Source organism: Oryctolagus cuniculus, chromosome 15 (assembly GCF_051225735.1).
Source record: "Oryctolagus cuniculus isolate XC-2025 breed Fujian yellow rabbit chromosome 15, ASM5122573v1, whole genome shotgun sequence".
Taxonomy (NCBI): domain Eukaryota; kingdom Metazoa; phylum Chordata; class Mammalia; order Lagomorpha; family Leporidae; genus Oryctolagus; species Oryctolagus cuniculus.
In genome coordinates this window covers 79217226-79241254 of record NC_142881.1, presented here as the reverse complement: position 1 = coordinate 79241254, position 24029 = coordinate 79217226, and the positions used below count along the sequence as shown (strand labels likewise).

The 24029-nt window shown below is 50.9% G+C and overlaps 1 protein-coding gene across 8 annotated transcripts in view; it reads right to left on the bottom strand.

The window, feature by feature from the left end:
- Nucleotides 1-2153: 2153 nt before the first annotated feature.
- LDB3 (LIM domain binding 3) overlaps nucleotides 2154-24029 on the bottom strand; it is a 62187-nt gene continuing 40311 nt past the window's right edge. For all 8 annotated transcript variants that reach the window (XM_089313601.1, XM_002718353.6, XM_002718354.6 and 5 more), the window contains 5 exons: nucleotides 21083-21503; nucleotides 19542-19722; nucleotides 18900-19020; nucleotides 12583-12698; nucleotides 2154-4878 (listed from right to left, as the gene is read on the bottom strand). In XM_089313601.1, the coding sequence (XP_089169727.1) occupies nucleotides 4789-4878; nucleotides 12583-12698; nucleotides 18900-19020; nucleotides 19542-19722; nucleotides 21083-21503 (929 nt within the window). In that variant the 3' untranslated portion in view covers nucleotides 2154-4788. The remainder of the gene's footprint in view (nucleotides 4879-12582; nucleotides 12699-18899; nucleotides 19021-19541; nucleotides 19723-21082; nucleotides 21504-24029) is intronic.

Below are 24029 nucleotides of genomic sequence, written 5' to 3'. Positions count from 1 at the left end.
CTCTCTCCTGAAGTCACAAGGGCCAGCTTGGTAGCTTAGGTGCATTCCGTACATTTTCAACTTAGGATGGGTTTGTCAGGGTGTGACCCCATTGCACACTGAGGAGCATCGGTGCTGCCCGGGTTGTCTGAATGGCTTCAGTGTATATGAGTGGAACCCAGGGAGAGATTATTGGACATTGGGATTGTCCCAGGAAAGCCTAAACTGATACTTCAGGCAGTGTTTCCAAACTCGAGCTCCATATTCTGTGCTCACATAAATTAAACAGCTTTGTTGAGGGACCGAGGACTCATACAGCTTGCTTTTGTGCATTGCAGATCTTTAGGGTGAACAGCTTATGCAGTTATGGCCCCGAGTGTACTGCATTCAGAACCCGTTCTCTGTGCATGCCATTATCATTAATGAGTCCAAGTCCAGAGGGCGAGCGAGCAAGAGAGCACTCCCATCTATTTGTTCACGCCCATCTTCAATGGCTGAGACTGGGTTGAGGCTAAAGTTGGAAACCAGGGCACCCAAGTACTTGAACCATCACCTGTTGGCTCGCAGGGTACGCTCCTGGAGTCAGGAGCTGGAGCCAGGCATCGAGCCCAGGCGCTCCAATGTGGGACACGAATGCCTCAACCAGCATCTTAACTGCTAAGCCAAATGCCTGCCCCTAGTGCAGTATGAAATAGTCAAAATATTTCTCCTTAGAACCAATCTGACACGTCAGTTATCCCTCTTGATTTGTGGATACCAGCCCTCCTAAATGCCGCGAGAGCAGAGGGGTTTTTGTTTTGTTTGATGTATTATACTCACGTCGTATTCTCAGTATCCAGAGCGCCGGATGGCACCTAGTAGGTGCTCAGTGAGCATTTGTTGAAAGAGTAAATGAGCCACTTCCATGCTGCCCTCTGGTCCTCAGTGAAGAGTGCAGAAACTCTGGTGCAAATTCTGATTCCTCTGGTTCATCTTTCTGGGCCACCTGTATTACTGATTATCTCTGCTGATTTTCCCAGCGACTCTTCGGCGGAGGAGTTGGGAAAATGAAGTAGGAACGAGAGCTTTGTGTTCCCACTCCACTCTACGCTTGGCAATAATAACCAGCACTGGTACTGCAAATTTTCTTCCAGAACTTCTTGCATTTGGCTCTCAAAAAAGAGGGATCTATAGGCAGATGCTATTACCTCCATTTTCAGGTAGATAAACAGGCTTAGAGAGACGCTCCCAGCACCACTCAGGTGGTATTAAATAGCCTCCAACTGAGGCCCGGCCTTATCAAGGCAAAGCCCACGTTGATTCCTGGCACCTGCTGCCTCCCAAGAGGTTTGTGTGTTTGGTGGAATCCACTGTCCCTTTCCAGGCTTTGTTCCCACATCTGGAAAAGACCTAGACACCTGTTTAGACCCCTTCCAACTTTAAATGCTCCAACTCAAGGAGGGTTTTTTCATCATGAGCTGTTTAAAAAATTGCTGTAAGCTTTAAGAAGCACTAACACAACAAGGTTTTATTTCTATTGGTAATTCCACTGCACGTTCAAAATCTGAGTCAGGTGCTAAAAATTAAACATTAAGATATTTTGCTCTTTATTTGGAAGTAAGGCCTAGAAACAGAATGCCTTGAAAAAGAATGAATTGGTTTTCCTAAGGATCTTCATTATTTACTAAAAAAAAAAAAAATGCCACCAGAGGATTTCATTCTCAGCTTGCTTGAAAACTAATGATATGGAAGGAAATGCAGCAGCTTTTAAAGAAATGAAGCCATTTAGAGCACAATGAAAATAAATCAATCTGAAATATTTGCCCACCAAGTAGGTCACCAAACAAAACTTTCCAAACATAAGAGGATGCATGGATTTCCAAGACATTTTTTTTGCCCCCAAATAAATTTATCTTTCAATTCCATGTTCCTTATACTTTAAAGTACACCCCTGTGAGGCAAGGCCTGGTCTTCAGTTCATTATTCATCTGGTAAATCCCCTTTGCACGCCAAACACCTGCACTATTCCCACATGCCTCCTTGTTTTATAAAGGAGATTCAACCTCTGTTGAGCACCAGAAAAGTCATCTTCTACTGGGATGCTTTGTTTTGTCTCCAACTTTTATCTGTGGCCATGTAGAAGTAAGCTGCTTCCCATGTCACGTGAAAAAAACTTGACACAGCAAACTCCGCACTTGCACATCCTTTTTGGGGTTTTATTTTGCTAAAAAGTAGAATTCACACGAGCAAAAGGAAAAAAAAACATGCAAAAATCTTTTAGCATACACCTCTAATGTGCTACATTCCACTTCTGAAATCTTGGCCAAAAAAAAAAATCCAAAAAAAATTCCAAAACAAGAGTGCATGGGTTGAAAAGTTAACATTATAAAAGCTAGATTCCTAACACAGTGCAGCAACAAGTCACTCAGTTGCAAAAAGTTAATGTTTATAAATGCTAAATTCATGTCAACAGTGAGGAGACTTGCAGATCCCAAGCACTCTCCCCACCTCCGACCACTAAGAACGGGCGTTTGGTGCTGCGGGACTTCCGTGATGTCAACTTGAAGACCACCTTCATCCCGACGACACAACAGACTCAGACACCGAGCGAACCACACTCAGAACTACTTCCTGTTCCTGCTACCTTTCAAATGCTTTGTTTGTTTCTTTAGTAAACAAGGGTTCGGCGGAATCCACTTCAGCTCTCAGACACTGGAAACACTGATGCGAGAAAGGACTTGGGTGAAGCTACCCTGTGAGATAGCTCGGCTTGCTTTTTAAGGAGCGTGTATTTTTTTTTTAAATGATGGTGTGGAGGGGTGTGTGTGTGTGTGTGTGTGTGTGTTGGGGCGTGTGGGTTGCATGACCTTTAAAAAGAGATGTTGGAAACTCTAGGGGATGGTTTTCTTCTTGACTCAAGAGTAGGCTCTGAGCATTTAACAGATTATTTTTGGAGAAAACCCACCTAGAGCCCTTGCACAGTCTGCAACCTCCTCATGCCCGTGTCTTTGACCTTTCCAAAAATCAGAGGCTGCTTCAAGGTGTTTGTGTGCCTCTCCCGACAAATCCCAAGGCAGTGCCCCGTGCTTAGCTTTCACTTCCTCAAATGTAAGGAAGGGCCCTGGGGTGGGAACTGTTTATGTCCACCAAGAGCTTTCAGGGGCTTCCTGGGGGAGGCTGGTGGCTTCACATTTGTCAAAAAAAAAAAAAAAAAAAAAAAAAAAGGCAGGCTTCCACTAGGGACACAGCCCACCTAGGTAGGCTGGCAGTCTCCTGGAAGCCACAGTTCTCAGAAATGAAACACAGAGTTCTAATGCATTCCGGTAAAACATTTCAAACGTGCAAAGACAAAAAAAAAAAAAAAGTCCAAAACTGGAGCGAGGAGAGAGCAGCAGTGAGTGGGCAGCGCGGCCAAGTGCTGTGCTCCAATGAGACACCTCCACGTATCCACGTACTCGGCCTGCTGCAGGGGTGCTAACAGCGCTTCCCAACCAGGATGGCAGCTCGGGCCGCGGGGAGACACTTACCCACCTCAGATGGGCACCCCTACAGGCAAGGAGCTCACGCCGGCCCCCCTGTGTGCTCCAACACAGACCAAAATCACCGCGCACGCTTCCAACACACAGGCCAAAATGGTCACCGTGGGGGCTGTCAGTCCCTCCTTTCCTTCCAGCAGCTGCCACGGTCACACATAGACCTGTGCAGAGGCCGGCGCGGCCCTGCAGGTTCTGCCCGCTCCTTTGTTCTCGCTCAAGTTGGCAGGAAGTCAGGGAGCTCTTTCCCGACCCAGGGTCTGGCACGGTTTGGCCTCTTCTGGCATCATCCCTGTCCGGGACACTGTCTCGCTCTGCTTATCCACAGGCCACTCAGCCTGTCGCGGAGTGGGCGTGGGGTGCTGAGGTGGATGTTACGGGGGAGCAGTCAGACTGGGGGTGTGTGAAATGCATGCAGGGGACACTCCCGCTCAGGAACCTCTCAAAGCACAACAAAGGCCAAACAGAACCCCGAGCCTTTGGCAAATGTCCTCTCACCCACTGCAAAGCCAGACTGGAGAAAGCCAATTTCACCCTCCCCAGCACAATTCAAATGGGTGCAAAGCCTCACGGAGCGGGGGACCGTGGGTATCTCACGCCCAGGGAGTGAGAGCTCCGGTCAGCTGCCCAGCGGACCCCCGAGGACAGCTCTGCGGATGCCTGGGCTCCCTTTCCAACTTCTCCAGTCCGTGCGGGGTCTGAGGTCCAATGCGCAGAGGTCGTTCCATGACGCCAGTCGGGGAATAACACTTCCTTTTTTGGCGAGGAAAGCCCGATGGGGCTTAGCTAGCAAGCTCTCAGCTATGGCTCTAAAAATACCCTGCAGCCAGGGTTTGGCACTGGGTCCTGTTTGCCAGAGGACCTCCGAGAGAGAGAGAGAGAGAGAGAGAGAGAGAGAGAGAGAGAGAGAGAGAGAAACTCCGCAGAACGCTAGGAGTCTCCCACACGCACTGAGCTGGGTCCCCAGGCAGGGGATGCAGGGAACTGCGGCATCGCTCTGGGAAAGTCGCTTTTAGTTTTTCACTTTTGAGTTCTTGGAATTCTGTCCTACACGTTTGAAGTACAACCCCCGTCTTGGATTAATTGCTAGTTTGGTGGAGAATGTTCATTTGGCTTCTAGTCTGAACTATGCAAATACACGATCTGTGTACAGAAGAGAGGACTAAAATTATACTTCAAAAGGGCTCAATCGCTTCCTCCTTCCCTTTCCCCCAAAAAGAAACATCAGCCTCCGAATCCACGGTTGCCAGCAGCAGGAGCAGCTGCGAGCCTCGCCCGCATGGGACACCCTCGGCTCCTACACGTTGATGGCGTGAGCATGCTTCTTGCACAGCGGCTTGTCCTTCTTGGAGTAGAACGGCTGCCCCTCCAGGTTCACGTGGCAGACCTGGGACAGAGAACAGAGCGGCGTGAGAGGGGCCTTGAGGGTGCACGGTGCGGGGGTGGGGGACGTGAGCGGAGGATTTCAGTCACCCCTTTAAGGAAATGCACTGTCACTCACAGCCAGCCCAGAGAAAGGGCAGCGGCCTGTGCTCCCACGACAAATTCTTGTTCTTTCAATTTCAGAGAAAGGTGTGTGTGTGTGTATAATATATATATACCCATCTCCTGGTTTACTCCCCCAATGCCCGCAATGGCTGGACTTAGACCAGGTCAAAGCCAGGAGCTGGGAACTCCATCCAGATCTCCCACATGAATGGCAGGAACTCAATGAACCATCCCCTGCTGCCTCCCAGGGTCCACATTAGCAGGAAACTAAAACCAGGAAGGAAGTCGGGACTCAAACCTAGAAACTCCAATATGGGATGTGAATGTCTTAAACAGTGTCTTAACTGCTAAGTCAAATGCCTGCCACCCCCTCCCCATTATAAATTCTTAATGACTAAAGCAGAGTATGTGGTCAGACTATTTAAAAGTGAATACTTCCAAAGAAGAACACAGAATAAAACTCAAATGAATGAATTACACTTGGTGGTATATGTTGAAGATGATTGATCCATGCCATCTAAAATGTCTAAGAAACAGTGCAAATTCACAAGTCAGCACCCACAGGCAGATTAACATCTAAAGAAAGTCTCTTCAGTAAGCTAGCAAATAGATCAGAAAAAATTATCCTCACTAATAATTAAAAAATAAAATAAAACGTCCCTGAGATACCACTAGATACTTATAAATCTAGCAAAATGAGTAAGACAAAAAACTTCAATGGCTTGTCACCTTTAACCTGCCACAATTCAAGTAAAAAGTGGAAGAAAAAAAAAGACATCTATCAAAATTCAGCAATGACAAAAGGGAATGAGCCTGTATGTGCACTGCTAGGGTCAGGTGAATCGGGTGTTCTGTAGGGGATGTGGCCACACTGAACAAGGGTCATCAGATATGCCCATCCTATAACCTTGTAATGCCACCCTGGAAAATTTTATCTTGCAGAAACTACTCCATAGAAGGAGAAAGCAATGTGTGTTCAACATATGAAAATTGGGGCAGGCACCTGTACCCGATATCGGAGTGCCTGGGTTCAAGTCCTGGATCCACTTCTGATTTTAGCTCCCTGCTAATGCACACCTCGGGGGACAGCAGATGATGCTCAAGTTCTTGGGTCTCTGCCATTCACATGGGGACCTGGACTGAGTTCCAGGCTCCTGGCTTTGGTCTGGCCCAGCATTGGCTATTGAAGGCATTTGGGGAGTGAATCAGTGGGTGATAAATCTTTCTCAGTCTCTCTTGTTCTCTCTCCTTTTCAAAAAAAAATTACTAAACTTCAAAAAATTTAAAAGGAGGGGCCAGCACTGTGGCTAGCAGGTAAAGCCGCCGCCTGCAGTGCCAGCAATCCCATATGGGCGCTGGTTCACATCCCGGCTGCTCCACTTCCAATGCAACTCTCTGGTATGGCCTAGGAAAGCAGTATGGCCCAAGTCCTTGGGCCCCTGAACCTGTGTGGGAGACCTGAAAGAAGCTCCTGGTTCCTGGCTTTGGATCGGTGCAGCTCCAGCCATTGTGGCCAACTGGGGGGTGAACCAATGGATGGAAGACCTCTCTCTCTCTCCCTCTCTCTGCCTCTCCTTCTCTGTGTGTGTAACTCTGACTTTCAAATAAATAAATAAATCTTTTAAAAAATTTTAAAAGGAGCTGGCACCGCGGCTCACTAGGCTAATCCTCTGCCTTGCGGCGCCAGCACACCGGGTTCTAGTCCCGGTCGGGGCACCGGATTCTGTCCCGGTTGCCCCTCTTCCAGGCCAGCTCTCTGCTGTGGCCAGGGAGTGCAGTGGAGGATGACCCAAGTGCTTGGGCCCTGCGCCCCATGGGAGACCAGGATAAGCACCTGGCTCCTGCCATCGGATCAGCGCGGTGCGCCGGCCACAGCGCGCCGGCCATTGGAGGGTGAACCAACGGCAAAGGAAGACCTTTCTCTCTGTCTCTCTCTCTCACTGTCCACTCTGCCTGTCAAAATAAATAAATAAAATAAAATAAAATAAAATTTTAAAAGGAAAGAAAGTTATCTCAAATTTCTCTTAAAAGGGAGATGATTAAGTTTTTATGGAGCATTTTCCCAATAGAATGTCACCATGAAAAAGGATAAATCAAATATGGAAAAATCTGTGCAGGAAAACATTATATGAAAAAAAGAGACAAAATTATATACCCCCTGATGACAACCTAAGAATGCAGTTTGAGGCTGGAAACATCTCAAGAGAAGGAAACTAATATTTCTCTTTTTTTAAGGATTTATTTTATTCATTTGAAAGGCAGACTTATAGAGAAACAAGGAAGGAAAGAGATTTTCCGTCCTCTAGTTCACTCCCCAAATGGCCACAACAGCCAAGGCTGGGTCAGGCTGAAGCCAGGAGCCTGGAACTCCATCCAGGTCTCCTACAATGGTGGCAGGGACCCAAGGACTTGGGCCATCTTCCACTGCCTTTCCAGATGCATTAGCAGGAAGCTGGATTGGAAGTAGAGCAGCCAGGGCACAAACTGGTGCCCACATGATGCTAGTATAGCAGGTGACAGATTAACCCACTGCACCACAATGCTGGCCCAGGGATCTTCTGAGGCCACCGTGGCACAAGCAGAATGCTAGATACTCTCTATTCACAATCTTAAAGACCTTAGAGGGTAAGATGTGCCTTTACCACATTTCACAGTGGAAAAGCTGGACTCAGTCCAAATGTCTTGCTTATATCACAGATGTAATAACATGCAGAGGTAAGATTCCCTGTCCAGGGGCCAGCACTGTGGCATAGCAGGTAAAGCTGCCGCCTGCAGCGCTGGCATCCCATATGGGCGCCGGTTCAAATCCTGGCTGCTCCACTTCCAATCCAGCTCTCTGCTATGGCCTGGGAAAGCAGAGGAAGATGGCCCAAGTCCTTGGGCCCTTGCACCCACGTGGGAGACCCAGAAGAATCTTCTGGCTCCTGGCTTCAGATGGTCGTTGCGGCCATCTGGGGAGTGAACCAGCAGATGGAAGACCTCTCTCTGCCTCTCTGTAACTCTGTCTTTTGAATAAATAAATTAATTAAAGAAAGAGAGAGAGAAAGAGAAAGAGAGAGAGAGAGAGAGAGGGAAAGAAAGAAAGAAAGAAAGAGAGAGAGAGAGAGAGAGAGAGAGAGAGAGAGAGAGAGAGAGAGAGAGGGAAAGAAAGAAAGAAAGAAAGAAAGAAAGACAGACTGACTCTGTCCAGGTCTATAAGACTTCAGGCCTATGCTGATTTTTCTCAGAGCTCCGAGCAGACGGGGGCCGTGTTTATATGAAACCACTCTGACTTAACGGTTTGCACAGAGGGAGCCCTCTGAGTGTGTTAGACCACCATGAGGGCATATGCGCTGTGCTGCCATCAGAAGGAGTGGTGCAGGTGGAGTCCCCACTTTGGGGCAGCAGCGGTGACAGGGAAATCATCCTTCTGAGCTGAGCTGAGCAGGTGTCAGTGAGCACAGGTTCAGCCCAAGAGAACTGGAAAGGAGAGGGGCACTGAAGGCCCCAGGTGCAAGTCCCTGCTGGTACAGCTGGGGAGGTCGTATCCGGGCTCACACAGGGCTGCCAGCAGCACCTGGGAGCCAAACAGCTGGAAAGGGTCTGAAAACACCGCAGGTGCATGCCGTGACGCTGAGTATGACCAGGTGCTATGGGTGCATGTGGTTTGTCCCTCAAGGGTCCATACCCTTGATGCCTGGTCCCCAGCATGGTGACATTGGAAGGTGACGGGACCTTGAAGAGGTGGAGCCTGATGGAAGTCAGGTCAATTAGCAGCCTGACCTCTAAAGGGATTAGGCTGGTTCTTGCTCGGTCTGGCTACTTCCTGAAAGAGCCTGTTAGAAAAGCCTCAGCCTCGTCCTCCCGGGTCCCTCTCTTGCTCCCTGTCTGGTTTCAGTTCCCTCACTCCCCACACATGGGCTCCCTCGACTGCCATCTCTCTTGACGTGATGCAGCCAAGGAAGGACCCCTGATGCCAGGGCCATGCCTTTGAACCTCCAGAACTGTGTCAGATAAACCTCTTTGCTTTGCAAAGCCAGCCTGTCTTGGGCATTTCATTATAGCAACGAAAAGCTGAGTGACACACCAGGCTCTCACGGCGGCATCTGACTGCCGGTGACAACGGGGAGACAAGTCTGAGAAGGTGGATGCCCCAGATCTAACTCCAGGAAGACAGAAAGGAAGCCCTGGAGAGAGTCGGCAAAGAGCTGCCCTGGTCTGGGACAGAGCTGGCTGCTTGTGAGAACTTCCTGATGATTCAGACTGGGGAGGGTGATGGGGGACTGAAGGAGGAGAGAGAAGAGCCTCAGAGGTGGCTAACGAATGGGTAGGATCAGGCTGAGAGCAGGGACCCCCAGGGATTCGTGCGCAGCATGGTGCCCCAAGGGGCAAGGTGGTTCCAGGCGGAGGAGACGCCAGCCTACCTGATGCAGATAGATAGCAGGCATGACGCAATCCCTCAGGCTCTACGGCCAGGTGGGTGGGTCTGCTGGGCAGTGCTATAGGCCTCCCTCCCCTGACTGGCTCCAGGTCTCTGGAGCTTACTTATGAAATCAGCCGGAACCACCCCAGCTGTAGTGCCTGCCTCTGTGGTCTCTCTCTAGGACGGATGCTGTTGGCACTCTCAGCCCAACAGAGCTGGCTCCAGGGAGCAGGCCCAGGCTCATCTTTGCCACAGCTCCCTCTCCACGCAGCACAGCCTTCTCATCCATCTGCCCTTGGACAACAGCTCATCGATGCCTTTGTCTTCCTGGATCTCTGCCAAGTCTCTTGGATCCTTCTAGAAGGTGGGAGACCAGACTTGCAGGCAGTGTCTCAGGATCAGACAAGCCATGGCTTGAATGTAAGGGCCAGAGAATCCTATGCTCTGCCTGGCTGGGCTGTAGCTCTGCAGGGAACAACCCCAAAGCCAGAGTATTTATCTCTCCACCATGCTGGAGGAGAGATACTTCAAGGACCCTAAAAGGCAACCGGAAATCTGTTCAAAGAGCTAGAAAATTGGAGTGTTAAGGGGTTGAATGTGTCCCTCAAAATGCATATGTTGAAGCCCTAACCCCCAGTATCTGTAGCTTTCCCAGCACGGGGACATAGCAGTGACCTACTTGGAAACAGAGTCTTTGTAGATGTAAGTAAGATGTGAATTGAGATGGAACGTGATGGCTCCCTCACTTGTTAGGACCAGTGGCCTCCTAAGAGCAGCACACAGAGACAGACACGCATGCAGAGAAGGCCAAAGACACAAAGCAGGAGCCAGCACATGATGACAGGCAGAAACGGGAATTATGCAGCTGCAGGCCAAGGAGACCACCAGAAGCCAGGAGAGCGCGCAGTGCCCTGGTCAGCACCCCGGTTTAGGGTTCCAGGGCTTCTGAACTGTGGCTTAAGCCTTAGGTCGTCATGGCGGCCTTCACAAAACAATGCAGAGAGTGATTACCACGCATCTCATGAATGGTGGGGGCAGAGGGAAGTGTGGGACCAAAGGTAAGCGGCGGCAGACTCTGTGACTGGGGTTGTCTTATGTCCTAAGTCTTCCATGGATTATTCAAGTTTAAACTGCACAGGTGGAGTCAGTGCTTAGCCAGGTGGTTCAGATGCTGGTGTCCAACATAGAGTTTGAGTCCCAGCTCTGACTCCTGACTCCAGCTTCCTGCTAGTGGAGATCCTGGGAGGCAGCAGTGATGGCTCAAGTAACTGGGTTCTTGCCACTCATGTGGGAAACTTGATGAGCTCCCAGTTCCCGGCTCCAGCCTCAGTCCAGCCCCAGCTGTCGCAGGCATTTGGGGATTGAACCAGTAGATCGAGGAGCTCCCTCTCTTCCTCTTAAATCAATTGATTAATTTAATTAAAAATATTTTGTACATTCCTGAAAATTATCATGGGCAACTCTGGTCAAAAATAAAATAGTAGGGGCCAGGCATCTGGCCTAGCTGCTAAGGCCCTGGTTGGGGCATCTGTATCCCATATATGAGTGCCTGGGTTCATGTCCCAGCCCTGTTTCCAATGCCCACCTCCAGCCCATGTGCACCTTGGGAAGTGTCAGATGATGACTCAAGTACTTGGGTCCCTGCCACCCATGTGGGAGACTTGGATTGACTTCCTAGCTCCCAGCTTCAGTCTAGCCCAGTCCTAACTGGTGCAGGCATTTGGGGAATTAACAATGGATGAGGGCTGTCTTTGTCTCAAATAAAGAAGTTAACTAACTTAAAAACCCGTAGTAGCACATGAATTTTCCCAAATACGATTTAGAGATGGGCTTTATCGGGAATGACGATCCCCCTCCAACCCAGAGTCTACGTGTCAGTAGGCTCACTGTTGGGTTCTCCCCACACCCCAGCCCAAAGTCCTCAGAAGGAAAATGCCAATCTCATGGTGAGAATGACCCAGCTGTTCAGCAGAAATAATTCGCACGCAGTTAATAGTTAACCCAGGGCTCATTTCCTGACAGCTGTATATCAGCAGCAGGACAAGTGAGGAAAATAAACTGATACTCGGTCTTACTTTCTAAAGGTTCTATCAAGAGAAACCTTTGGGGGCTGGCATTGTGGTGCAGGGGGTTAAGCTGCTGCTTGCGATGCCAGTGTCTCATATCAGAGCATAGGCTGGAGTCCCAGCTGCTCTGCTTCTGATTCAGCTCCCTGTTAATGTGCCTGGGAAAAGACAGCCCGAGAGCTTGAGCCCCTGCCACCCAACGTGGGAGACCCAGATGGAGTTTCTGGCTCTTGGTTTCAGTCTGGCCCAGGCCCAGCCATTGTAGCCATTTGGGGAGTGAACCAGTGGATGGAAGATTCTCTGTCTCTTGCTCTTTCTGTCACTCTGCCTTTCAAATATATAAATAAAACATCAAAAGAGAGAGAGAGACCTTATACCAGTTAGTGTTCATGGTGAAAATTGGGAGGGAAATCTTTAAATCATTTGTACCTGAAGCAATGTGTAACCATAGGAAGCCACCTGCCCTCCTTGCAAACCAGGCACCATTTGCTGCCCTATCAGGAGCTTTGCTGCTGAGACAAGCTTCTTGGTTTGCCAAATCCTAGAACGTTCTGTTGTCCACAATGAAATGGAAAGTAACAAGGCAACACTGGTTTATAAATAGTGATTAGTAGTGAAACTTTGTTTCACGGACATATCAAGGCATCATAATATTTGCCAGCCCTTAAAAATGATCAGAGGGGTGGGCATTTGGCACAGTGGTTAAGACGCCACATGGGAGGCCCACATTCCATATTCGAGTGCCTGGGTTCAAGTCCTAGCTCTGCTTCCCATGCATGCTTCCTGCTAATGTGCGCCCTTGGAAGCAGCAGGTGATGGCCCAAGTGCTCGGGTCCCACATGGGAGATCTGAATTGAATCCCCAACACCTGGCTATGGCCTGGTCCAGCCCCATCAGTTATGGGCACTTGGGGAGTAAACCAGCAGATGGGAGATCTCTGTCTTTCTTGTCTCTGCCTCTCCCTTTCCTCCTTTCAAATAAAATAGATAAATAAAAATTTTTAAAGAAGCAGACACATTAAAAATCCCTAACAGAGTGCAGGAGTTGCAAGAGATGTCAAGAGTTGGTCATCGCCTCCCTCCCCACCCCCACTCGCACCCTCACCCCCTTACTCCCTCCTGCTCGATTCTCATACCGCACAGATGAAGCAGGTGTCATGCCAGGTATGCCCCAGCGCTTCGATGAACTTGTCACCAGCCTCCACAGGGAAATCGCAGCCATGACACTTGGTGCTGAACAGATTGATATAGTCTGCAAAGAAAGGCAGAGTGAGGAGCAGGCTCCCAGGCAGGCAGGGAGGAGCAGCCCAGCCACACGGACCCAAGGCCAGGACACCCCCCAGTCAAAGGCTGGGGCCCAGTGAGTGAAGCCCAATGAGTGGTTTGGCATCTCACAGACAAAAAACTCTGTTATAGGACTGATTTCTCTCCCCTGTTCCCAATCATCTGCCCTGGAGTTAGTCACCCCCTTGTGCTGGTGCAGAAAGAAGGGCTGGGCTCAACCCCGGCTCGGTGAAGGAATTGTTCAAAACCAGGCCACGTCATCTAACTTCTCAGGGCCTCGATGTGCCCGTCTTATCATGAGAATAACTACAGAACCAGACCCGCGGAGCAGGTGGAATCGGATAATGTGCCTGAAGTGCTCGGCGCACACCAGCAAGCCCGTTGGTTCCTCTCTGAAAGTCTTCCCAAGGAATGAAAGGACGGTGGGGAGCTGGGATTCGAGTGCCTACTGCTTCTTGGTTAATCCTCACAGCAGCTCTGTGGAGAGAGGACCGGCCCACCGGAAAGACGAGAAAACTCGCTGGGGAGGCTCCATCACTCTAGATAGCAGGAGCAGCGGCAGGCCTGGGGGACTCCGGAGTTCATCTTCCGCGCAGGACTGTATGCTGTCTCCAGCTCCTCATCTACTTGCCACTGGGCTTTGAAAAGCTGCACTTGCATCTTGCTTACTTTTTCCAATGTACGGCTTCTCCTCTTAGCTTATACTGTATCATGACAGAGTACCTAAGTTCTTCACCAGGCACAAGTGCATCACCTCCCCGGAGCTGAGAAAACAGGGTTGACTCCTTCAGGAAGTCGCTGCGGGGGTCCGGCTCGGTCTGTCCAAGTGTACTAGAGTGCAATGCACCCCCACTCACTTCTCTGTCATTGCTCCTGAGCAGTCCCTCTCACACCTGTGCTCTCTCTTACACTTCCACGCCTCTGTATAAACCACCTTTTGGGCTTGGAAAACTCTCCCCACTTTTTCTACCAGGATCTCTGCAGTCTTTTGGGTTTTGGGCCTGGCTTCTTTCTGGGGAATACTCATCCCCCCACCTCAACCAGGAGAGAAGAGATGGCCTTCCTGAGGGCTTCCCTTTCCTTCCTTCCTCTCTTCCTTCCGCCCATCCTTCCTTCCGTCCATTCATACCTCCTTCCTTCCTTCTTTTCTTCCATCCATTCACCCACACACTCATCCATCCATTGATCTACCCATCATCCACCTATCCACCCATCCACCCATCTACCCACCCATCCATCCACCCATCCACCCATCCATCATCCATCCATCCACCCACCCATCCATCCACCCACCCATCCATCCATCCACCCACCCATCCATCCATCCACCATCCATCCACCTACCCATCCATCCACCCACCCACCCATCCACCCACCCATCCATCCATCCACCCATCCATCCACCCACTCACCCATCCATCTACCCATCCTCCCATCCATCCACCCATCCACCATCCACCCATCCATCCATCCATCCATCTACCCACCCATCCATCCACCCATCCATCTACCCATCCACCCATCCATCCACCAATCCACCATCCACCCATCCATCCATCCATCCATCTACCCACCCATCCATCCACCCATCCGTCCATCCATCCATCCACCCACCCATCCACCCATCCACCCATCCACCCATCCATCTATCCATCCACCCATCCACCCATCCATCTATCCATCCATCCACCCATCCATCCACCCATCCATGCACCCATCCATGCACCCATCCATCCATCCACCCATCCACCCATCCATCCACCCACCCATCTACCTACCCACCCATCCATCCATCCACCATCCACCATCCACCCATCCATCTTTCCTTCCTTCCACTCACTCATTCATCCACCCACCTACCACCCTGTCTCGCTTGCTTGCTTCCTTCTTCCTTTCCTCTATCCACCCAGCCACCCATTTGTCAATATCCACTCCGCCACCCACCATCTCTTGACTGTTCATGTACATGCTACATGAGAGATTTGCTCAAGGATATTGAGGGTAGAGGCCCTGTCATGACTGGCACACGTTCAACACATATTTGACAGGTACAAGATGAATGAGAACAAAGAAATGTTTAAAACAATCTTAGTAAATAGTGATTCCTTCTCCTGCTGGTTTGTCCACAGATTAAAACTTTATAATGGCTTGAATATTTTTCTGGAATGTTTAGTCTCATCCTCTGGTTGATCTTTCTGTTTAAACTTGATTCTGTATGATCTGGACAATTGTCACTTTGTTTAAAAGTTGGTAGCACAACCTGCCACCCACGTGGAAGACACAGATGAATTTCTGGCTCCCGGCTTCTGTCTGGCTCAGCCCTGGCTATTGTAGGAACTTGGTGGGGAGTAAATCAGCAGATGAAAGATTTTTCTCTCTGTCTCTCTCACACTCTGCCTTTCAAATAAATAAACAAGCAAATGTTAAAAAAAAAACTGTTAGCACAAGCCTGACCCTGATATATGTTTTTAAAGTTGCTATTTTTACTCCATTTATTCTACAAAAGGAGAATGCATCTGGTGTTGCGTTAAGCCAGTGCGTGGGCTTTTCCCACCAGGAACATAATCTAGCTCCTTGTTTATTTATTTCTTCCTTTATTTCTCCCTGTAGGTCTTTATAATTTTCTTTGACTAACTCTCTTATGTCCCACATTGAATTAATACCCTTGTATTTAATGGATTTTATTGCTATTGTAAAAGATTTTCCATCTATCAGGTCACAGACGCTCTGTCTGAAAGAGCGCTCGGTGTTTTTCTAGAGCAATGGTTCTCAAACCTTGGAATCCCGTGGAGGGTTTCTCAAGACCCAGCTGCTGACCTCCACACCCTGAGTTTCTGATTCCCTAGTTCTGGGGTGGGGCCTAAAGAGTTGCATTTCTAACCAGTTCTCAGGTGATGTGGATGCTGCTTGTCCTGTCCACACTTTCAGAAACGTTTCTCATCGCAAACCTAACTGGGTATCAAAGTCACCCGGGCAGGGCAAGATGCCCCTACAAAATTCTGCTTCTATAGATCGAGAATAGGTCTGGGAATTTATCTCCTCTCTCACTTTCAAAGCTCCCTGGGTAATTGAGATGCCCTGGCAGGCTTGGGAACTGCTGGGTGCAGGTCCAGATGTGAGAGCCTGACCCTCCCACCTCTCTTATTTGCATGAAGATCTTAGATTAAAATGTCAGCTCATTTCTTGCAGCCAACTTAAGTCCTTCTGAGCCTAGATGCTATCACTCTGGCTCAGTCTGCAGATTTAAAAGGACTCCCTTCTGCACCTTTCATATTAGTGATAAAAATGATATGATACAGGAACCAGTAACAAATGTTGGCAAGGTGTGGAGAAATTGGAACTCTTGTGTCTTGTTGAAATGAAATGATGCAACCACTATGGAAAATGGTTCAGTTATCTTGAAAAGTCAAAAAAACAGAGCTGCAAGAAGAGCTAGAAATCCTATTCTGGATATGTACCCATAAGAACTGAAAGTAGGGTCTTAAAGAGATATTTGGGGGGCCGGCGCTGTGGTGTAGTGGGTAAAGCCACCACCTGCAGTGCTGGCATCCCATATGGGCTCTGGTTCAAGTCCTGGCTGCTCCACTTCCAATCCAGCTCTCTGCTATGGCCTGGAAAAGCAGTGGAAGATGACCCAAGTGCTTGGGCCCTTGCACCCGCGTAGGAGACCTGGAAGAAGCTCCTGGCTCCTGGCTTCAGATTGGCGCAGCTCTGGCCATTGTGGCCAATTGGGGAGTGAACCAGCGAATGGAAGACCCCTCTCTCTCTCTTTCTCTCTCTCTCTCTGCCTCTCCTTCTCTCTGTGTGTAACTCTGACTTTCAAGTGAATAGATAAATCTTTTTTAAAAAATAAGCCTTTCGCCGGCGCCGCGGCTCACTAGGCTAATCCTCCGCCTAGCGGCGCCGGCACACCGGGTTCTAGTCCCGGTCGGGGCGCCGGATTCTGTCCCGGTTGCCCCTCTTCCAGGCCAGCTCTCTGCTGTGGCCAGGGAGTGCAGTGGAGGATGGCCCAGGTGCTTGGGCCCTGCACCCCATGGGAGACCAGGAAAAGCACCTGGCTCCTGGCTCCTGCCATCGGATCAGCGCGGTGCGCCGGCCGCAGCGCGCCGGCCGCGGTGGCCATTGGAGGGTGGACCAACGGCAAAGGAAGACCTTTCTCTCTGTCTCTCTCTCTCACTGTCCACTCTGCCTGTCAAAAATAAAAAATAAAATAAGCCTTTCTTCTGTATAAATTACCCAATCTCGGCAGTTCTGTTAGAGCGACAGAAGGTAGGCTAGGGCAGGGTATCACTAGGCCATCCCCTGCCTGCGCTTTCTTACTCAAAATGTCATTTCTGAGAAGCTTGATTGTTTTTAGGGGGCGCTCGAGAGAGAGGCGGTGGCGATGTTGGACATCTGTTATTCTTTCATTAAGCTTCAGACACCAACTGTGGCTCATGGCAAGCGATGGGAATTCCACAGTGCTTTTAGCAAATGACTAACAGCAACCTGTGTTGACAGACTAGCACTTTCGTTAATTGCAATCAACACAATATACTCATAAGACAGTGTTACCTTCTCCCTTTTACAGATATGTAAACTGAGGCACAGAGTGACTAAGTGACTTGTTTCAAGTCATTCAATTAACTTTGGAGCTAAAGAGAAAATTCACCAGTACAAGAACCCAAGAAATTTCTGTTGTAGTTTACTATATATAAGGAGGAGAAAGTTTTATTTTGTCTTTCTTTTTCCCTTGAGGAAATGGAATGGCTCCTCCTTTCTGATTTATTTGAGGTTTATTTATTGGGGCTGGCATTGCTGCACAGCTAGTTAAGCCACCACTTGCGACACCAGCATCTCATATTGGAACACAGGTTTGAGTTCCAGCTGCTCTGCTTCCAATCCAGCTCCTTGCTAACGTGCCTGGGAAGGCAGAGGATGAAGATCCAAGTGGTTGGGTCCCTGGCACCCACGTGGGAGATCAGAATGGAGTTCCCAACTTCTGGCTTCAGACTGACCCAGCATTGGCTGTTGTGACCATTTGGGGAGTGAACCAGCAGATTTGTTTATTTGAAAGGCAGAATGTCAGGGAGAAAGAGAAAAGAAGAATAGATATTGCATCTACTGGGTCACTGCACAAATGGCCAAAATAGCCAGGGCTGAACCAGGCTGAAGCCAGGATCTAGACATGCCATCCAGGTCTCCAACGTGGGTGGCAGAAGCCAAGTACTTGTGCCTTCATCTCTGCCTCCAAGGTGCATTAGTAGGAAGTTGGATCTGCACTGGAGGTGGCACCCAATCCCAGGCATTCTGGTGTGGACCTAGGATGCAGGCGTCCCAGGCAGTGGCTTAACCCACTGCTCCACAACACTCACTCCTCCGTTCTGAATTTAAAGTAAACTGTGTTTCTCTTTCTGACCTCAACTTCGTTCCCCAGACACTGCAAACTGTCAGTCTTCATACTCAGCTGCTCACTTTCCCTCTGCTGATTTCCCCTGTGTTGGAGTTGCCTGGGCCCCTTCTGAAAGAGGGAGGCTGTGAACACAGGGCTGCGTGAGAGGCCGATGCTCAGCACCCCCAACTCTCTGAATTGACAGTGATTTACCCCGCAGTATCAGACACCAGCCAGCATGGAAGGGTCCAGAGAAACCCTCAATTCAGGGAGTGACAGGAATCTAACCTACAGAACCATGCATTCTGACCAATACAGCAGGAGCAGGGTTGGGGGACTTTCAGGCACAGGCTGCTTTACACACGTGCTTGCCACGGCTCTGTAAGGCAGGTGCTCACCAGGGAGGAGCATGAGGTTCAGAGACGTTCAGTAACTCATGCAGGGCTGCAAAGCCAGCCAGAAGAGGAGCTCAGAATAGGACCTAGGACCGTGGCTTTTCCGAGTAGACCCGGTGGTCTCTGATCAAAATGTTGCAAAAGGTTCCCGGAGCCATTGTAAGATGCCAACTTGTGATCCATGTAAGCCCTAAGCCAGAGACTCTGCCCCCCATCCCAGGAAAGGGACTCAAGGGAGCAGGGGACCTAGTTAACTTACAGCATGTAACAAAAAAAAGAATAAACCCCTCTTCCGGAAACAAAGGGCTTCTGGGCCGAATGGGTGCGGCTGGATCCAGGCGGGGGTCCCCCCTCACCAACTCCACCCCACCCCCGTCACTACAGGGCTTCTCCCTGTTCCTACCTTTCTCGCAGTAGGGCTCCCCGTCTTCCATGTGGAAGAGGCTGTTCCCGAAAGGCTTCTTGCATGCCGCACACACAAAGCAGGTGGTGTGCCATGTTTGCCGCAGGGCGTGCATCACTTCCTGGGGAAAGAGCCTGCGCTCAGGACAGAAAGGAGGGCCTCCCCCTCCAGGCCCTGGCCACCACCTGAGTCTCCCACGAGGGAGAGGACCTGGGCATGCTGAGAAAAGGCCCAGGGGCAGCAGAGGACTGGCCACGTGCCAGGTTCCATGCCTTCTCACAAAAGCTGTCATCCCTGGTCCTCCCATAAACCTCAGGCGAGAGGTCCAGCTTACTCCTGCCATTTGACCAAAGGGGCACGGAGGGGCAAGGCCGCATTCAGGTGAGTGGTGAGGTCAGGCCCATGAAGCAATAACTCGCTCTGCAGACATCTCACAAGCCATGTGGTGCAGGCATATAATCATCTCTTGCTTCAAGTTCATTTGATCCCTGGCTCTTTGGAGGCAGAACGACTCCCTTCTAAGGACAGAGCCCGAGTTGCTTTCTCTCTGTTCTTGGCCTCCTAATGGGAACTCACAATCCTGGGGGAGGAGGAGAAGCTGGTTGGGGGAGATGGGCAAAGATGAGGGTCAGAGTCGCTTACCCCCATGATCTTGGCATTGCACTTGGCGCAGAGTGGGGCAAAGAACTGCTCATAACACCGCTCACAGTAAACGTTGTTCTGCTCCTCCACAAAGCACACGTCTGCCAGGGAGGTCTTGCAGTAGGCACAGTTGAACTCCTCCGGATGCCAGGAGCGGCCCATGGCTACGAGGAAAGGGCCCCTAGAGAAGCAGAGGGCAGCCGTGAACAAGGCAGCTCCAAACCCTGGGAGCAGGTATTTCAAGAACCCCAGCAGTGTTCACGCGTAACACCCAGTAACTCTGACATCGTGACTGTTCAGTGCAGTGCTGTGAGGGTCCGAGAAAGCTCCCTGCAGAAAAGCGTTCCCTGTTGCATCATAGGAAAGAGAACGAGGAAACAAGTCCCACCTGTCCATGGCAGGTGACGCATGAACATGCAGAGGATTAAGTCACCCCCTGCAACGCTGGCATCCTGTATGAGCACCAGTTCCAATCCCACTAATGTGCCTGGGAAAGCAGTGGATGACGGCCCAAGCACCTGGGGCCTTGCCACCCATGTGGGAGACCCGGATGGAGATTCAGGCTCCTGGTTTCAGTGGCTCAGCCCTAGCCACTGAAGCCATTTGGGGAGTAAACCAGCAGATGGAAGATCTATCTATATATAACTCTGCCTTTCAAATGAATAAATCTTAAAAAGAATGATGCTGACAGCTAACACTGATTACATGTTTATCTGTGCCAGGTACAATGCAAGAACTGTGCATTTGTTAACGTGTTTCACCCTCCCAACAACCCTAAGAAGTGGGTGCTATGATGGTGCCCATTTTCAGGCAAGGAAACTGAGACTCTGCGTGGTTAAGTAGCTCATCCGAGGCCACAGAGCTGGTAAGTGGGGGACCCGGACACAAACCAGAGTCTAGTTGTAGGTCATGTAGTTGTAGGGATGGTGAGCAAATTTTTTGTATCCTCGCTTTTACTTTTCTGCATTGTCTATTTCTTCTTTAATGAGGATGTGCTACTTTCATTTTAAATAAACATATTTTCCGTGTACCTATGAGCTCATCACATACACACACACACACAGTATGCAAACAAGCACTGTCCACGACTGCTGGCTTCTAAGCATGAAGTGACTTGCTTTCATTCCAGTGTGGCTGATACCCACCAAGGCTCTGGGGCCACACAGGCCTATCTCCAAGAAAGACCCAGTAGCCACTCTAAAGGAAAGCTGGGTCAAAACCCATGGTGTCAGCCAGCTTGCAACATGTCCCATAAGCCTCCAGATTCCCAGCACCCGGCCTTAGCCCAAGGGGTAGCTCCTGGCATAGGTACCATACTGGAGTTTTCCCAACTGACCTCATGGGGCCCTCCCAACCCTGCAGGGACATGGGCCTCACGTGGGTGGCCTGACCCCTTAAGCTCAGAGAGGTCAGCCCAGACAGTGCAGGAGGGACATGCCTGCAGCTCCCTCCTGAATCCTGTACCTCCCCTTCCTCTCTGCCATGGGCGAGCATCCACACCCCTGCCTTCCCCACGTCACCCAGGACACAGCAGGACATACCGGATGATGCTGTTGCAGTGGCCACAGAGTGGAGTTCGGCTGCTGGCTGGGAAGCGCTCAGCCCTCTGGACGGTGCCCCTGGCGAGAGGGGACACCTGGGGCCCTGCCGGGGTGTAGGCTGGGGCCCCCCGTGGCAGGGTCTGCTTGCTGACAGTGGTAGTGGTCTTGCCAGGGGCGAACTTCTGAGAGAAGCTGTCATCTGTCACCCAGGGGGGCCGGCTGGTAGCTTCCGTGGGACCCCCACTGTAGGCCGCTGAGGGTGAAGGGTTATAGTTGGGGGCAGGTGAGGGGGTGTAGGTGGGTGCTGGGGAAGGGGAGTAGGTGGGGGCAGGGGAGGGGGTGTAGGAAGGGGCAGGTGAAGGAGTGTAGGGGGCTGGACTGTAACTGGCTCCTGGCGACGGGCTGTAGGTAGGTGCAGGCACTGCAAACCAAAAAGACCAGAAGAAAAATGCATCAGGAATCCATACCTCCCACTTCTTCTTCCCCCAGATAGAGCTGCAAAGAGCAGTAGGATTCCAGTGTTTCAGGGAGACACGTCCCTGAACTTCTGGGTGTCCAGGGATGGGGAAGATCAGGTGCAGGCCTGCCCAGGGAGGAAGCGGGCTTGGAGGAAGGGAGGGGAGGCTGGGCGACGCAGCTATACACATCCATGTGGGCAGGGCTGCCTGCCCCCGGCCTGCAGGAGAGGGGAGTGGTGGGAGTGGGAGTGGGTCAGTTCGGCCTTGACTGGAGGATGCTCTGCAGCCGCTTTCTGACCAGTGATTTGTCCCAGAAATGCATTTGCTGGGCCTGGATCTAGGCCAGATGTGGGGACCAAGCAGCTGGCCCCCCACAACTGGGGTTTCAGGTTCAGGTTTAGCTACCATCACTTTCTTGAATCATACAGGTTGACTCGATTTGCATGGGGTTGAGGGCGGGGGGGGGGGGTTGTGGTGGTAGTGGTGCAGGTTCCATCTTGGTTTGATCAGGGAGCTAGCCTGGGTGGAGACACTGCGTCTGGGGGAACCCTGCTTCCCCATATCCCCTTGGTAGACACCGACAGTGTATTTGAGCGACCGCCTGAGGCTGCTGTGGAAGCCAGGGCTGGGTCCCTCCTGCTACTTGAGAGAGGAAGCTCTTTTGGGGATCCCAGGACAGAACGGGTGCTGCAGCCGCTAACCAGAGCCCTCTCAGATCTGGGTCCTCAAACCCCAACTTTCTGAACACTCTGCCGCCTCCCAGTGTGAGGCCAGCTGGGCAGACCCCGCTGCTCCCCCCACCCAGCTCATCACCCAGCCGGCCTCCTCCTCCATCGCAGCGGGTGCCAGCAGCCCCACCCCAGCCCACAGCTTGCAAAGGAGCCCTCCTTCTCCCTCCCTGGGGAAGCACGGGGGGCAGCTTCCCACCCCGGCCCCTTAGCCTGGCCTGGGCACGTGGACTGTGCCAAGGCAGCCCCCACTGGGCCTTCCTGGGGAGGAAAGCCCTTCTGCAGGGCTCAAGACCGTGGCCCTACCTGTCGTCTCCCTCTGGGTGACCCTTGGCCTGCTGCTCCAACTCTGTACTTTCTGTTCCTAGTTGACTCACGCTTCAGAGCTGGGAATCACGGGTCTGGGGGTGTGAAGGGGAAAAACCCTCCCCAGCCCTGCCCCGGAGCCACCCTAGGCCAGAGGTGAAACCTTCTCCCTAAGGAATCTTCCTCGCACTTACTAATGGGTGGGCTAGGCACATAATGGATCGTCTGAGTCAGTCCTCACATTATCCCCTTCACCTGTGAGGTCACTGGGGCTCAGAGCCAGGAAGGGGCAGCCTGGGACTCTCCAAGCATTCTCTCCAGTTCCCAGCTGCCCCTGTAAAGAAACCCCCATGCACCATGTCATCAAGGGGTCACCATCAACAGGAGCCCCCATTCCCAGGCATGCAGCACAGTCGTACCGGCTGTATACACTCAGGCAAGTACTGCAGCCTCTCCAGGCCTCAGTTCCCTGAGGCAACAATAATTCTTAGGACCTCGCAGGGTTATTATGAGGATGAAGGGGAAATGAGAAACACAGTGCTGGGGTGAATGTTGTGGCACAGCAATTGAAGCCATCGCTTGCGACCCCTGCAGCCCATACAGGAGTGCCTGGCTTCTGTCCCAACTTCCCTGGCTTCCCACCCAACTTCCTGCTAATGCACACCCTGGCAGGCGGCAAGCAGATGATGGCCCAAGTACTTGAGTCCCTGCCAGCCATTCCAGAGATCCAGATGGAGTTCCTGGTTCCTAGCTTTGGCCTGATTCAGCCCTGACTCTTATAAGCATTTGGGGGAGTGAACCAGTGGATGGAAGATCTCTCTCTCTCTCTCTCCTCTGTCATTCTTCCTTTCAAATAAAAACATTTTTAAATTAATATATATACATATATGTGTATATAATATATACATATAATATATAAAGTGCCGATCCTAGTACCTGGCATAATGTGTCGCTAAATGTGAGTGGGGTTGGTAAAGCTGCCAGCTCACCCCAGGGCCTGGTGGTCACCAGGTAGACTGTGGGCGAGGGGTGGGATGTGACACCCTCAAGTCAGATAACTCAACACTGATGGAATGTATGACACCCCTGCCCGCCCACAGGGTGTGGTGGGGACTGACTGGAGTGACATAGTGCATGCATTTTGTAAAGCTGTGAAACCCCATTTTGAAGTGTCAACGGTTTCGCCCTCACTAAGAACCTGGCACAGCTCCCTAGTGCTCACAGCAGAAGCAGAGGGTCTTAAACTGCTGGGGCAGGGGTAATTCTGGGAACTGAAAGGACTGGGGATAGTGGGAGGTGGCCCAGAACAGCTTCCCCCTCCTTGCTACAGATCAAGGGGACTTTTGACGTTTCTCAGTGAGGCGCAGTTCTCCGCAAAAAAAGGATTAAGAACAAACACCCTAATCCTGCGCTGTCTAATCCACAGCCCTTTGTGGCTGCTGAGCTCTTGAAATG